Consider the following 17,486-nt stretch of genomic DNA (forward strand, 5'->3'; position numbering starts at 1 on the left):
GCAGGAGGCAGCAGTTGATCGATTCCAGGCCATAAAAGTAGAAGGAAATCACAGCTCCAAAAAAACGTGAAGGAGTTAAAATGTCCAAAAATCTTTATTCCAAAGCATATTAAAAAACAACAACCATGTTAAAAACAGCACGTCTACGCGTTTTGGGGACAAGCCCCATAATCATGACGATTCCAGGCCAGTATTATTGAGGAGAGGCTACTTGAGGAGGAGGCAGCAGCAGTTTATCGATTCCAGGCCAGTCTTATCGAGGAGAGGCTACTTGAGGAGGATGAGGCAGCAGTTGATCGATTCCAGGCCAGTATTATTGAGGAGAGGCTACTTGAGGAGGAGAGCTGATCACAAACAAACAAACAAACAAACAAACAAACTTTAAAAAAAATTTAAGTTTTTTTTTTTTTACTTTTTTTGTTGCGGGTGGCTAGAGGGTTTTGACGGCAACCAGCAGAGCACAAACGGACAGCTTTTGTGGGGCGCTGACTTTGCCTCAAATAGAACAGCTGATCACAAACAAACAAACTTTTTTGAATTTTTTTTTTGAATTTTTTTTTTACTTTTTTGGTTGCTGTTGGCTAGACGGGTTTGACGGCAACCAGCAGAGCACAAACGGACAGCTTTTGAGGGGCGCTGACTTCGCCTCAAATAGTACAGTTGATCACAAACAAACAAACAAACTTTTTTTTTTTTTTTTTTTTAACTTTTTTGGTTGCGGGCAGCTAGCCGGGGTTAACGGCAACCAGCAGAGCACAAACGGACAGCTTTGTGAGGCGCTGACTTAGCGTCACCTACAACAGCTGATCACAAACAAACAAACGTCTAGCGTCTCCTCTCTGTCACGGAACAGTAGCTGGTTCAATGCTATGTGTCCTGAGTGACTCTTCTCACTTTTCTCTCCCTATTTCTTTTTTTTATCTCCCTATTTCTCCCTAGATATCACAATTTTTGAGTTAGATTGCTATCTCTCCCTCTCTCTACCTAACTCTTGATTTCTCAGCCTCTTTCACTATGTATGAGCTTATCAAGCTTTCCCTGGATCTTGCGATTTTTTTTTTTTTATCTTCTTCTCTCCTGCTTCTCTCACAAACAATATATACTCCTTCTCTATCTCTCCCTGTACTTATCCAGTTGTTTGGATATGTAATCTATGTGTTTTCCCTCTCTGCCTAGCGTACACCTCCTTTCTCTCTGGCGTCTGGAAACACAATGAGGAACTGCAGCCAGGCTCAAGCACTTCCTGTTCCTGGAGTGACGTCACACACCTTGATATTCACATAAAAACAGGATACAAATTATTATAGGAGTAATAATCCCTTGTAGCCTGTTCTATTCTCTGATTAAAGTACAGTTTTGCGACGCCGTTGCGATTTTAACGAACTTCGTCACAAACTTTTTGAAAGTTCGGTTCGGTACCGAACCAAACTTTTTGCAAAGTTCGTAACGAATCTGGTTCATAATGGTTCAGTTCGCTCATCCGTAGTCGCTGTATATACAAATAAAGGTGCTTTATAGATTGGCGTAGGGAACCTTGGCTCTCCAGCTGTTGCAAAATTACAACTTCCATCATACATTGGCTGTCCAGACATGATGGGAGTTGTAGTTTTGCAACTGCTGGAGAGCCAAGGTTCCCTACCCCTGCAGATAGAAGGTAAGGTTTTATAAATGTGATATATATTTGGAGAGGGCAGTTATTAAGTATAGAATAATGTACAACCAGAGCAGACCCCTTAATAGACACTGGACACTCTCTTGTGTGTCTCCCCCCATCCCAGACTGGAGTCACCCTGTACCTCCCTGTCCTCCTCCCCACTCCAGACTGGGCACCCTTCACCCCCCTCCCCAGACTGGTCACCCTGATTGTTCTCCCCTTTCCACACACCTGTATTTTCTTTCTTCCTCCTCCATAGTGCAGTGTACATACAGGACCTGCGGTGACATCATAGTCACATGACAAGGTCTTTTACCATCTACACAGTAACTTTGCTGTACTGTCTCCTGGCTGCTGTTTAGCCCTAATTATCTGAAAATCTCGATAAAAACGCAGCAATTTTGCACAAATTATAGCTAAACAGCAGCCAGGAGACAGTACAGTGTGGAAAATACCTCTTTTGATCAAATTTAAATCGTCTCCTGTCTCCCCACACTGACTGAGGGCATCATTATCTTATCATATTGATATCATGCTGTACAGTTGTTTCACTCTACAATAGCATATTGGGATTAAAAAACAGGATACCGAGTTAGCAGCTGTATGATCATCTCCATAAGCAGTCTATGAGGATCTCTTATTCCTTCTCAATGTAGACTCCATCTCATGCATTCAAGAGATAATCCTACATATCTAATATATGGCTATCAATTTTGCTCATCCTGCACAAAGCCATGCAAAAATATAGTAACCATATCTATTGGGATTGTCTACTCCGACTTGGGCATATACAGTGACCCGCTCCCCATAACCTCAGTAATAATATATCTTCCTCTAGTTACATACTTGCCTTGTTTGATTGGGGACAATTACTATATGAATACTACTATCGGGAAACACAGTTAAGCTCCTATGTCCACTATCTGACCAAGTTCCCTGAGTCCTGATCACGTGAACGTGCCCTAGCAACCATGACGCCTCATCTAGCAATTCACAAGGATCCGAATCACATGACTAATGGCCTCCTAGCTACCATAACGCCTCAGCCTACCAACACATGTCGCAACTGCAGGACGTGTACCACGTGACTATATGACTCACTGTCACCCAATCACGTGACTCACTATCATCTGGGTGAACACCACTTTCCAATCACGTGATCACAAGACACATGCTGACGAGACATAGGGATTTCAGTGACGTTAGCACGTATGGATAGGAGGAGCCGAGTCACGTCACTCCACATCTACGGACGTAAATAGACGGGGAATCGTCTCTCACAAACACGCTCTTCATACCACGAGATGCTGTCGAGTGACCTACATCGCATCTTCGAGCCTATATGTAAGTAACCAATTCTTCCTCTGTTGCTATTTGTTTACTTATCATCCTAGAGGCATGACTGTCCATTTTTTGACTGGTAGACATATGCTACTTTATATTTATCCTTTCTTCAGCTGACAGCTATTTATCAATGGTGGAACTGACTTCCCTCACAAGAATATAATATCCTGTATCCTAGACGCAGGTCACCAACATCCTCCATTATCAAGGTACTGATCCTTCTACCACATCTGACATGAATAATACAATAAATAGTTGGATCATTACATACATTGTCATTTACCAATATTTCAGGAGGACAGTGATCACACACTACATGTAACTGCATAAAAGAGCAAGGACAACTATGAAATATTGTCTACAGGACATATGCCAGGATACAGTATGTGTTTAGTTCCCATTATTAAGGTAATCCACATACGTCTGTATCTTTATACAATCCCTATATGCTTTCTATATCTATTGTTATGCAGGCCAGCATATTCACACAACCCCACATTTTTACTAACAGATATCACCATGAAGACATCTTATGACTGTCTTACTATGGACACCCATACTCCCTGATGAACCCATATATCTTGCAACTTAAATAAGGGGGAAACGCGTTGGAAAATAGGGTGTTGCTATTTCCCTGTTGGACTCCTGGCATGCGTATCTTGCACTGGAGTCCCATATAGGACACCATAATACACTGAATTTAACCAAATGTGATAGCACCAATGCTTATGTGTTGACTTTGCCTAAAGTCCAATTACTGTATCCATTTATCTACAAGACATGTATAGTGTCGTGTTTATCAATGATCATTATTTTCTGTTGTTTCTCTATGTCTCCAGCATAGGGACATCCCCTGCAATGGGCAGCGTGGGGACGCCCATACCGGGGGGGACATACTCTAGTTGTGAGACAGGGACATAACAGGCAACTGTACATTTGTATAAACTATATGAATTGCTGTGATCCACTTCTGTACATAATAAAGCTTGCACTACATATAAATTGTGGCTACAGGTTTAAGCAGTGGCTTTGTTCTGTTCTTTCACTTAATTACTGTACAAGTTAAAAAAATATATATATATATTTCTATTAGTTAAAAAAAATCCCTGCCTTAATAAAATTCTGAATTGCCCTCCTTTTCCCATTTTATACATTAAAAAAAATAAATAAACATGTTTGGTATCACCGTGTGCGTAATTGCCCAAACTATTAAATTATCCCATTCCTAATCTTGCTCGGTAAACAGTGTAAGTGCGGAAACCCACCAAAGTGCAAAATTGCACATTTTTTGTTGCATCAAATCCAGAAAAATTGCAATAAAAAGTGACCAAAAAGCCGCATATACGCAAACAAGGTACCGATCGAAAGAACAGATCATGGCACAAAAAACGACATCTCACATCCTATAGACTAAAGGATAAAAGCGTTAAAAGCATGGTCATAGAGCAATATTAAGGAATGTTTATTTTCTGTAACAGATTTTATTTTTTTTAAAGCCATCAAATAATATAAAAGTTATGCAAGTTGCATATCATTTTAATCGTACCGACTTGACATATATAACATGTCAGTTTTAGGACAAACAGCTAAAAACAAAGCCCACCCAAATAAAAATTCTTTTTTTTTTTCTTTTTTTCTTCAATTTTACCGCACATATGATACTGGTTTTGCAGTGTATTTTATGCAAAAGCTAAGTCTACCATTGCAAAGTAAAATTAGTGGCGCAAAAAATCAGGGCTCATTTGGGTCTTTAGGGTAAAAAATACAAGTGCTATGGTCTTTTAAACAAAATAAGGATCAGTATTGTGTGTGGCCTTCACCTGCCTGTATGACCTCCTTAAAACGCCTGGGTATGCTCCTGATGAAATGGATGGTCTCCTGAGGGATCTCCTCCCAGACCTGTCCTGAACTCCTGGACAGCTTGTGGTGCAACGTGTCACTGGTGGATGGAGTGTGACATGGTGTTCCAGATGTAATCAATCAGATTCAGGTCTAGAAAACAGGTGGACCAATCCATAGCTTTAACCCCTTAACGACATCGGGCGTAAACTTACGCCCTGGCGCCCTGGTACTTAGCGCATCAGGGCGTAAGTTTACGCCCGATGTTTCCCCGATCGCTGCGTGTTCACACACAGCGGTCGGGGAAGATGGCCTGCTATAAATCATAGCAGGCCATCATAGCTTCTCGGCACGGGGGGTGGTTAACACCCCCCGTGCTTACGATCGCTGCTATAGGCTGATCAATTCAGATCAGCCAATAGCGGCGATCGGAACCTTTCCGGGTCATCGGTGACCCGATGACCCGGAAAAAAATGGCGGTCGGTGCTGTCCGAGGACGGCACCGACCGCCATTACTGTAAAAAGTAATGCTGATCGCCGTGCCACCGGCCCGATCGCCGTGAACGGCCGGCCGGCCGTTCACGGCGATCGGGCCGGTGGCACGGCGATCAGAGTCCCACAAAATAGTAAATACCTGCCCTGGACCCCTCAGCTAGGTAGCGGAGGGGTCCAGAGCAGGTATTTGTACATTACTCACCTGTCCCGGGCTCCTGATCGGCGGCTTCCGGGTTCGCGGCGTCCTCCGTCATTCCGTTCGGTCTTCGGGTCTTTCCGGCGGTCCTCGTCGTCTTCTTTCGGCTATTTTCGGCTCCAGCCTCGTCATTTTCCGGATTTTGCGCTCTGCTGCCCCCTAGCGGCTGATAAGTGTAATACACTTATCAGCAGCTACAGGGATATTCAGAATATAAATTTTTTTTTTTTTTTTTTTCCCAAATTTTTTTTTTTCTATTTTCCGCACCCTATCGCCGCTGAGTGTTGATCAGCATCGCACGAAAGTGCGCTGCTAATCAGCAACTCCTCCTTTTTGGCGTAGGGTGTTTTTTTTCTATATTCTACTGCCACGGTCTGCTTATAAGTGCCGCACATAAGTGCGGCATTTATCCGCAACTCCTTTGTTGGCGTAGGTTTTTTTTATACTTACTGTAAAAAAAACACGTAAAAAACACTACATTACACCACACTACATTGAATAAAGTTTGACACTACACCACTACATACCCCATATACCAATCCCCGTATAAAGATGGCCCCCAGGGTGTTTTCGGTGTCAGAGGGATACGTTATTATTGCCTCCGACACCGAAACAGCCAGTGAGGATGAATGGGGGGATCCTTCTTTCCTCCATTCATCCTCATCATCCAGTGACGTATCTGGGGGTAGCGTAGCGTACGCTGCCCCCCAGACACGTCTTTTCCGCCAGTACCGTCCCAATAAGAGATCACGGTATGGTGTGAAATTCTACAAACTGTGTGAGCGTACCTCAGGGTTCACTTACAGATTTAGGGTACATGCACACTGCGGAATGGCGCAGCTGGCACCCGCCGGCGGACTGATGCAGGGGCGCGTCTCCGCCCGTGTCATAGACTCCATGTTATGCACGGGCGGATTCCGTCGTCCATCCAAAGAATGAACACGTTGGATGGAGAGCGGAATCCGCCTGTGCATAGAATGGAGTCTATGACACGGACGGAGACGTGCGCCTGCATCAGTCCGCCGGCGGGTGCCAACTGCGGAATGCAGAAAGGGTTATCTGTCGCGATTCCACAGTGTGCATGTACCCTTAGAGTGTATGTAGGAAGGAACACCCGAATCCAGCCCCCAGATGCCCCCTCCCCCCCCATCCTCGGAGTTAGTGGGAAGATCGTCCGGGAACTGATCTTCCCACTGCTGGATAAAGGTTACCACCTGTACGGGGATAACCTTTATACCAGCGCCCCCTCTTCCAGTCCCTCGCTGCCCTGTAGCTTGCGGCACGATCCGAACATATCAGAAGTAGTAATAGCGCCCTAATATTTAGCAGCCATGGAGCGGACCCAGCGCTTCTGGATATGAAGGACCCCGTATCGCACCAGGACAACATTTTCCAGGTGACGTCCCCCACACTGGAGAAAGGGAGACCCCAGAAGAAGTGCAGAGTGTGGCGTAACAGGTGGATCAGGAAGGACACCATTTTCCAGTGTGACGCCTGTCCTGATCCCCCCGGCCTCTGCATACTGGATCGCTCCAAGGCGTACCACACGTCACTGGGGTTCTACATTATCTAAATTCTGTCCCTTATTCCTATTTCAGGGGTCACGTTGATCCAGGGATTATTCTGATCGCCATTATGGAGTCGGGAAGGAATTTTTCCCAGTGATGAGGCTACTGTCGTCTGCCTCACGAGGGGTTTTTGCCTTCCTCTGGATCAACACAGGTTGAATTTGATGGACACCTGTCATTTCCAACCTTATAAACCAATAATTGGCCTAATACCCCCAAATAAATTAGACTTGTCCCTTTTTCCCAGCTAAGTAGGTATGGCCGCCATTCCCATTAGAGGATGCCATGATGCAATTACAAAGCCTCTGTGCGGCCAGGTTAGTAGAAACCCCCCACAAGTGACCCCATTCTGGAAACTACACCCCATAAGGAATCTAACAAGGGGGGCAGCGGGGATATGGCCCCCTGGTGACGGCCACATTTGGGACGTGAAAATGAAAAAAATGGTATTTTTTATTTTCTCGGCACATGTTCTACGTAAGTGCCTGTCACCAGTGGGGTCCATATGCTCACTGCATCCCTTGTTAGATTCCTTATGGGGTGTAGTTTCCAGAATGGGGTCACTTGTCGGGGGTTTCTACTGACCTGGCAGCACAGGAGCTTTGTAATTGCGACATGGCCTCCATCCTCCATTCCAGCCTCTAAATGGCGCTCTATCCCTTTGGTGGCTTGCCCTGTGCCCATATGGCACATTATGCCCACATATGGGGTATTTTCGTAATCAGGGGAAACTACCCTACACGTTTTGTGTTAATTTTCTTTTTTAACCCCTTGTGGAAATGGAAAAAATCAAGGCTAGACCAACATTTAGTGTAATTTTTGTAAAATTTTTACTCTAAATCATTAATCTTGTCATGATTTTTTCATTTTCACAAGGGGCTAAAAGATAAAAAAAAACACTAAATGTGTAGAGCAATTTCCCCTGAGTACGGAAATACCCCAATTGTGTACATAAAGCGCCATTCGGGTGCAGGGTAAGCCTCCGAAGGGAAGGAGCGCCATTTCGTTTTTTGAAGGCTGGATTTGGATGGAATGGATTTTAAGGGGCCATGTTGCATTCAAAAGGCCTCTGTGTTGCCAAGACAGTTGAACCCCCCCACAAGTGACCCCATTATGGAAACTACACCCCTCAAGGAATGTAACAAGGGGTGTAGTGAGCATATGGACCCCACTGGTGACGGGCACAAATGTGGAACAATGTGGCGTGAAAATGAAATATTACATTTTTTACACTATAATGTTGGTTTAGCCTTGAATTTATCATTTTCACAAGGGGTTAAAAGAGAAAAAAACACACAATATGTGTAGAGCAATTTCCCCCGAGTCCGTAAATACCCCACATGTGGACATAAAGCGCCATGTGGGCGCAGGGCAAGCCTCCAAAGGGAAGGAGCGCCATTTGGATTTTGGAGGTTGGATTTGGCTAGAATGGATGATGAACGCCATGTCGCATTTACAGAGCCCTCGTGCTGCCAAAACACTGGAAACCCCCCACAAGTGACCCCATTCTGGAAACTGCACCCCTCAAGGAATCTAACAAGGGGTGCAGTGAGGATATGGACCCCTTGATGACGGGCACATTTGTGCCATGAAAGTGAAAAAATGAAATTTTTTACTTTTACGTCACATTGTTCCACATTTGTGCCCGTCACCAGTGGGGTCCATATGCTCACTGTGCCCCTTGTTAGATTCCTTGAGGGGTGTAGTTTCCAGAATGGGGTCACTTGTGGGGGGTTTCCAGTGTCTTGGCAGCACGAGGGCTCTGTAAATGCGACATGGCCCTTGAAATCCTTTCCAGTGAAATTCAGCTTCCAAAAGCCAATTGGCGCTCCTTCCCTTTGGAGGCTCGTCCTGCGCCCCCTTGGCACTCTATCGCCACATGTGGGGTATTTCCGTACTCGGGAGAAACTGCGCTACACATTTTGTGTCTTTTTTTTCCTCTTATCCCTTTAAGAAAATGAAAAATTGAAGGCTAGAACAACGTTTTAGTGTAAAAAATACATTTTTCTTTTTTCACGCCATATTGTTCGGAAAATCTGTGACGCACCTGTGGGGTCCAAATGCTCACCGCACCCCTTGTTACATTCCTTGAGGGGTGTAGTTTTCTAAATGGTGTCCCTTTAGGGGTGTTTTTTAGGTTTTGGCACCCCAGAGCCTCTGCCAACCTGAAGTGGTACAGTCAGAAATGACCAAATATAACGGAGGCGTTGAAATTCACTAGGCGCTCCTTTGTATCTGAGGCTTGTGGTTGCGTCAAATAGCGCAATAGGGCCACATATGGGGTATTTCTATAAACTGCAGAAACGGGGCAATAATTATTGGGGTGCATTTCTCTGGTAATAGGTTTATAATTATGAAAAATATTGGATTACAATAAAATCTCTGCACAGAAAATTAAAATTTTCAAATTTCTTACACACTTAGCTTTTATTTCTGTGACTCCCCTAAAGGGTTAAAACACTTTATGGATATGCTTTTGCAGAGTGTGGGGGGTGCAGTTTCTGAAATGGGGTGCTTTGTGGGGCTTTCTAACATACAGGCCCCTCAAATACACTTTAAACCTGAACAGGTCCCTAAAAATATCTGATTTTGAAATTTTACTGAAAATTTGGAAATTTGCTGCTAATGTTTTAAGCTTCCTATTGTCTAAAAAAAATTAAAGATCGTTTAATAAATGCCGCCAACATAAAGTAGACATGTTGCTAATGCTATTTAATATATAATTTATGTGGTATAACCACTTTCTGTATACGCAAAGAAGTTTCAAAGTTGGAAAAATGCAGTTTTTCACATTTTTTCACATTATTTGGGTTTTTTTCATAAAGATTTGTTATGATTATCGACTCCAATTTACCAGAAATGTAAAGTACAATATGTCACGAGAAAACAATCTCAGAATCAGCCGGATAGGTAAAAGCATCCCGAAGTTATTAATGAATAAAGTGACACTGGTCATATTCATAAAATTTGTCTCTGTCATTAAGGCCATTTCAGGCTCTGTCCTTAAGGGGTTAATGCCTTCATTTTGCAGGAGCTGACATACTCCAGCCACATGAGGTCTAGCATTGTCCTGCAATAGGAGGAACCCATGGCCAATCGCATCAGCATATGATCTCACAAGGGGTCTGAGGATCTCATCTCAGTACCTAATGGCAGTCAGGCTTCCTCTGGCAAGCACATGATGGGCTGTGTGGCCCTCCAAAGAAAAGTAACCCCACACCATTACTGACCCACTGCCTGCTGCTCTCCACAGCTTCTTCAGACTCTGTCAAATGTGCTCAGTGAAAATCTGCTTTCATCTGTGAAGAGCACAGGGCACCAGTGGCGAATTTGCCAATCCTGATGTTTTCTGGCAAATGGCCAGCGTCCTGCACAGTGTTGGACTGTGAGCACAACTGTGGACATCGGGCCCTCATACCATCCTCATGGAGTCAGTTTCTAACTGTTTATGCAGACAAATGCACATTTGTGGCCTACTGGAGGTCATTTTAAAGGCAGAGGTAGTGGTCCTGCTGTGTGGTTGTTGGCCTCCTCCATGTCTTCTGGTGTACTGGCCTGTCTCCTGGTAGTGCCCCACGACTCTGGACACTAGCGGTAGCTATGCAGGAGCACTGAGTGCTCAATCAATTGCTGACCCACTGACAAGTTATCCTGGAAATATATATATATATATATATATATATATATATATATATATATATATATATATATAGTTTGTTTACTTTTTTTAGTTAACCAAATCTACTCATATTCTGTACTGTACGATCCATACTGCCTGCGGATTGAACAGCATTTTCAAAGTGACCAGTTCCCTAAGACAGCTTTTATGTTCTTTGTATTTCTGGTTATTATTATTATTATTATTATTATTATTATTATTATTATTATTATTAGCTTTTCTGTAGAACTTGAAAAAAGTACCATAAATCAGTTTGTAGAAAACTTGACATACATGCCCATTTATAAAATTAGTTTATATTAAAAAAAAAAACATAAAAATAATGTGTCAAAGAACCTTTTTCACATAGTATTTTGCTCAGTATTTGTAGACAAACCAGTCATAAATACATTATAGTTTTTCTTCGGGTTGGTTCCTGAAGAGGGTGGGGAGGAGGGACGGAGGGGTGGTGTAAAGTTGGGGCACAGATATTTTAAGCCACGCCCGTTGAGCACGGGGCTGTAAGTTTAAAAGTTGTTTTTAGGACAATAACTGCATCACCTGCCAAACGAACGGCTGGACAGATCTTGGATTAAAAGCAGCTATCCAAAGGTACAAGTGGTTTGAGGGCAGGGTCGGACTGGGCCACCGGGGATCCGGGGGATCCCCCGGTGGGCCCCACCCCCTCCTCCCTCTTGCAGGGCCCTGCCCCTGAGCCAGAGAAGGGCCTCCCGTTTGGAAGCTGCCTGGAATCGGGAGCTCAATGGGCCCCCTGCTGGCTCCCACACTGCTGGGTGAGTTCAGCACGGCATCAGGGCCCGTTCTCTCTGTAATCATGGGCCCTCCCCTCCCCCTGCTCACCTGACTCCCTTACATCAGCTCTGGGCCTCAGCGCTGACCTCTTCCTGCCTGTCAGGAGAGCGGCAGCAGCAGCAGCAGGGCCTCCTCCATCCCCCCCTCCCCTCTGCAATCACGTGACTCTCCTGTTGCTATGTGTGCAGTCGGTGCACAGGAGATGGGGAGAGGCTGCAGGCTGCCCGGCCTGGCTGGGAGAAGAGAAGATGGAGACAAGAAGACTGAAGCTTCCTGCCCTGCTGAACATGTGAGTGTTTGTGTATATACTTGTCTATCTGTCATCAGTGTGTGTCTGTACATGTGTCATGTGTTTATGCATGTGAGTGATATATATGTGTGTTTTCTATCATGTATATAGTGTATATTATGTAATGTAGTTCTATAGATGGTTTATATGTGTAATCTGCATGCTTTTGTATCTGTGTATCCATGTTGGTGAGTCTGTGTGTGTTAGTATGATTAGATGTATATATGTAAGGTGTGTTGTGTCTGCATGTTTGTGTATGTCTGCAGTAGGTCTATTTGTGTATATATGTATACAGTGTGTATGTCTGCAGTATGTCTATTTGTGTATATATGTATACAGTACGTATGTCTATTTGTGTATACATGTATACAGTATGTATGTCTGCAGTATGTCTATTTGTGTATACATGTATACAGTATGTATGTCTGCAGTATGTCTATTTGTGTATATATGTATACTGTATGTATGTCTGCAGTATGTCTATTTGTGTATATATGTATACAGTATGTATGTCTGCAGTATGTCTATTTGTGTATATATGTATACAGTGTGTATGTCTGCAGTATGTCTATTTGTGTATATATGTATACAGTGTGTATGTCTGCAGTATGTCTATTTGTGTATATATGTATACAGTGTGTATGTCTGCAGTATGTCTATTTGTGTATATATGTATACTGTATGTATGTCTGCAGTATGTCTATTTGTGTATATATGTATACAGTGTGTATGTCTGCAGTATGTCTATTTGTGTATATATGTATACAGTGTGTATGTCTGCAGTATGTCTATTTGTGTATATATGTATACAGTATGTATGTCTGCAGTATGTCTATTTGTGTATATATGTATACCGTGTGTATGTCTGCAGTATGTCTATTTGTGTATATATGTATACAGTATGTATGTCTGCAGTATGTCTATTTGTGTATATATGTATACCGTGTGTATGTCTGCAGTATGTCTATTTGTGTATATATGTATACTGTATGTATGTGATGAGAAGTTCACACTTTGGAGGTCCAGTTGTGCAGGAGATCCGTGAGGCTTGGGCTATAATCAGCTGAGGATTCTCACATCGAAGATGATAGGTGTTGTAGTTGATATAACAATAAGACTTTAATCAATGGATGACGGGTTTCATCAGATGAGATCATCAGATCTATTGAGGATTCCCTTAGAAACACATTATCCATTGATTTAAATCTTACTCCTACATCTACTACAACACCTATCATCTTTGATGTGAGAATCCTGAATCAGCTGATCAGCGCCCAAGCCTCACGGATCTCCTGCACAACCGCCATTTAATGGCAAATAATTGGCGTTATTTTAAATTTTAACAGTGTGTGAACAGAGCCTTTCTGTGCTTCAAATCCACTCCCGGTTTTGGTTACAAAAAAATGACCAAACTACTGTGTGAACCCAGCTGTGTGACACCATGCTTACCGCTTTCTTTCCACTGAAAACTTTTGACATCATGCAGACATGTGAAATGTTTTGATCAGTCAGTGTCAGTGCTGAGACCTCCTGTGGTGGCTAGATCATCACTCCATCAGTCATGTTACACATGACGGGCCCATAGACTATAATGGAACCCATCTCCTATAATGAGTGCTCAGCCCCTCACTTGCATTGTGATGGACTGAGTGACATTCTGGCCATTGTTGGGTGTCTCAACCCTGAGACAGATTAAACTTTTAATCACATCTGTCTGACATTTTGTATTGACCTTAAAGGGGTACTCCGGTGAAAAATATTTTTTCAAACTAACTGGTGTGAGGAAGTTATACGAATTTGTTTATTACTTCTAATTAAAAATCTCCAGTCTTCCAGTACTTTTCAACTGCTGTATGTCCTGCAGGAAGTGGTGTATTCTTTTGAGTCTGACACAGTACTCTCTGCTGCCACCTCTCTCCATGTCAGGAACTGTCCAAAGCAGGAGAGGTTTTCTGTGGGGATTTGCTGCTGCTCTGGACAGTTCCCGACATGGACAGAGGTGGCAGCAGAGAGCACTGTGTCAGACTGGAGAGAATACACCACTTCCTGCAGGACATACAGCAGCTGATAAGTACTGGAAGACTGAAGATTTTCAATTAGAAGTAATTTACTAATCTGTAACTTCTGACATCAGATTTAAAAAAAATATATATATTTTTTTTTACCAGAGTACCTCTTTAACGCTTTAATGACCACTGATATGCCTTTCATGATGGTCCTTTAAAGTCTTATTCTAGCCCAACACCTTGTGGTGAGGCAAAACCGTCATGGGTCTCCTCTGCTGGAGATTGTAATAGAGGAGCAGACTAGATGGTCATTCTTTCCTTCATCTTCTGAGGCTGTGTTCACACATGACATTTTTTATGTGTTTTTACAGCAATATTGTTGGAATTTCATTAAAGTTTCTACATAAATGGTGCAGTTTTACCACAATTGCATAAATCAGTAACAACTGTATAAGTGACTGGCAGTGCACTAGTATCACTGGTCACATACACAGCTCTATGCAAAGTCGCTGTACTAACGTGAAAGGTTTGGCGCTGATTATGTCTTTATATGTTGGGTGGGCCCCAAGAATCAGTTTCCCTGGTGGGCCAAGGTACCCCAGTCCGACACTGTTTGAGGGGGTCAGATTGTGGGTACAGAGTCGCTTAAGGATATATTCACACGAACGGGCTCGCAGCGAGATTCTCGCTGCGAGCCCGGCAGGTCCTGGCAGTTCCCATACACTACATACTTGCTGCGGTCTAAACGACCGCAGCGAGTATGTAATTCTTCCGCCCTTAACCCCTTTTGCTTCCTCCCGGCTCCCCCGCTGTAAGCATACTTTACCTGTCCTTGCTGCACGGGTCCGGCGTCCTGCTCTCCCGTCCGGCCAATCAGTGTGTTGCCCAGCTTCAGCCACTGATTGGCCGGACGGGAGAGCAGGACGCCGGACCCGAGCAGCAAGGACAGGTAAAGTATGCTTACAGCGGGGGAGCCGGCCGGGAGCAGAAGGGGTTAAGGGCGGCAGAATTACATACTCGCTGCGGTTGTTTAGACCGCAGCAAGTATGCAGTGTATGGGAACTGCCAGGACCTGCCGGGCTCGCAGCGAGAATCTCCCGTTCGTGTGAATATACCCTAAAGCTGTTCTTCAATTAACAATGGTGTATATAACCTGGGCTGTTCAGACTTACTATGTCTAATATTAATTTTTTTTTGTTTTTACAGATCAGAAACCGTTTATCGTGACAAATATGTAATAATAGATGTTATCTGTAATGGTAGAAATTATTTTTGACTGCACCATTTATGAGTACAAATTATTAACTGTTTTTCATAAATGAAGAAACTTGTATCTGTCCACTAGGTAACAAAACATCTTAAGGTTGAACCTGTAAAAGGTAATCTATGTGGCTCACAAGCTAAAAATGAACAGGCCAGAGCTAAAGTGCTTGATTTAGTTTAGAAGCTCCCAGGGCACTTTACAGAACATCAGGTCAGGTATAGTAAGATATTGAGAAAATGTACAATTATTTTCCCACTGAGCTGTCAAGGTACTTCATGCTGTGAATATCTAACAACCTTGTCTGACAGCCAGGAAATGGCTTCAAGTTTTCCTCCATTCTTGAGTTTCCTCTAGACATGATGGTTGATTCTTGTGTCTCACCAGGATTCACAACAAAATCTGGACAATCTTTAAAAAGAAATTAGATTGAATGTGGTGCTAGATATTAACTTATTAATATTTCAGAAATAGCCCATCTTTTATCTTTAGCAATAGTCACACGTTTGCAATATGTGATTATTTTCTGAGCAAATGTGAATCTTGACATGTCGCCACATCTTTTAATAACATCGGAAAGATCCAGAAAATATTGCAATTTCTATTCTCCTGTAAGCATTACAATAGGCTGAGATGAAAAATGTTGTCTGCATGTTGTAATTTACTGGAATTAGTCATCCTACCATCTTTCTTTTTGATACCACAGCTGAGCTTTATGACAATTTAGGTTCAATTCTAGTGATTCTTTGGCTCTATATGCTGTCTGTGCTTCATCTGCTTTAAAAGCCTAGTAACGAAGTAACTTCGTATTTTTATGTATGTTGTATTCTAAACATTTTCTGCCTTCATACTATAGACTACCCTCCCCCCACCCACCCTTAAAAATATATTATGTATGCTTCTGAAGCTAAAGGCTCATAGTACTAAACTGAGAGAAAATGTGTGTGTATATATATATATATATATATATATATATATATATATATATATATATATATATATCATCAATAGCAACTGTACTAGATACCTAAAGGGGAAAAAAGAGTAAATCATGACACTGCATTGAAATCTGATTGGCTTATAACAATTTAACACATGCCTGATTCCCTACTGTCTTGAGGCTGTGTTCACACATGCACTAACGCAATGAAAATGCAACATGAATGCTTTATTTAATTGCAGTGCTGCATCATTTCACTGCATCACTTCACGGTAGTAATTTTATCGCCTAGCTGTCCTTCATTGTGTTAACGCAATATAACCCCAACATGTGCAAACATACCCTTTTGGGTGCAGTTTTGTAAATTATACATAATTTAAATATCCCAAGCCCAATCTAGCATGCAAGGACTTACCATAATTAGAAGACTCAGATGTGTATGGGAATCCTTCACTTTTTAAAGACACCGAAAATGTTTTGCCTTGATCTTTTGTCTCTGGAATGTCACATGGATCAATATAAATAAGCACTCCTCCAAATCCAGTTTCCTCCAACAATGAAAGCTAAATCGAAAGCAAACACATATGATTAAACATTTTTTCTAACCTGCAATATATTATTTAGACAGTAATAGAAGGTTTTTCTTGCCTACTTGTTTTTCCTTAAAAAGACTAGTGCAATTAAGACTAAACTTCCTAGAACCAATAAAGCAAATCTGTCAGCTGCCATTCAGGTTGCAAACTGCTAATACTGTTAGGGGTAAGAGCAAAAGGACACATGGTAACTTTAAGTACAGATGAGAAAATATACAGTAGAAACTAAGTGAATCGGTGGGAAAAGATGGATCCAGTTTCCCAGGACTGGATCCTTTCTTTTCCCAGCACCTGGGTAGTAGTGGCAAAGAGCAGAGCAGACTTCAAAGCCCGCAGCCTGATAAGCAGAATGCAGATAGGAACAAAATGACTCACTTCATTCCTACTGTAATTTTGCTAATCTCTAACCATCAGTTACAACGCTTTTTTTTTTTTTTTTTTAACATGAGCCAATCGGTGCCAGTATGGCGATCCCCCATGGGGCGTTCCTTTTTTTGAAACATTGCCTGGTTCCCATGCTCTGTGCCATTATTTTGCCATGCACAGGCCAGGCATGAGGCACTGGAGGAGGGCCCACCACCCCTAGTGGGACAATATCCCCTCCCCTCTGAGATGCGGCTCCATTGGAATAAATAGAGCCGTGTCACAGAGGGGAGGGGAATAGTCCCACTTGGATGGGGGGACGCGGACTACAAAGACTACAAAGGGGGACATTTATTAAGTCCAGCGTTTTCTGTGCCGACTTAAAAATGTCCCCGCAGCTCCGACAGTACAGATATTTATGTAGAGGCATACTGCCTCTACATAAATTCCGTGTGCGCAAATGCGCA

General features: G+C 42.8%; 1 protein-coding gene across 3 annotated transcripts in view; it reads right to left on the reverse strand.

The window, feature by feature from the left end:
- Window positions 1–17,486, reverse strand: part of NAALADL2 (N-acetylated alpha-linked acidic dipeptidase like 2) — a 712,309-nt gene that overhangs the window by 321,801 nt on the left and 373,022 nt on the right. For all 3 annotated transcript variants that reach the window (XM_069975168.1, XM_069975167.1, XM_069975169.1), the window contains exon 5: window positions 16,479–16,626. In XM_069975168.1, coding sequence (XP_069831269.1) covers window positions 16,479–16,626 — 148 coding nt within the window. The remainder of the gene's footprint in view (window positions 1–16,478; window positions 16,627–17,486) is intronic.

This window comes from Dendropsophus ebraccatus, chromosome 6, assembly GCF_027789765.1.
Source record: "Dendropsophus ebraccatus isolate aDenEbr1 chromosome 6, aDenEbr1.pat, whole genome shotgun sequence".
Classification (NCBI taxonomy): Eukaryota; Metazoa; Chordata; class Amphibia; order Anura; family Hylidae; genus Dendropsophus; species Dendropsophus ebraccatus.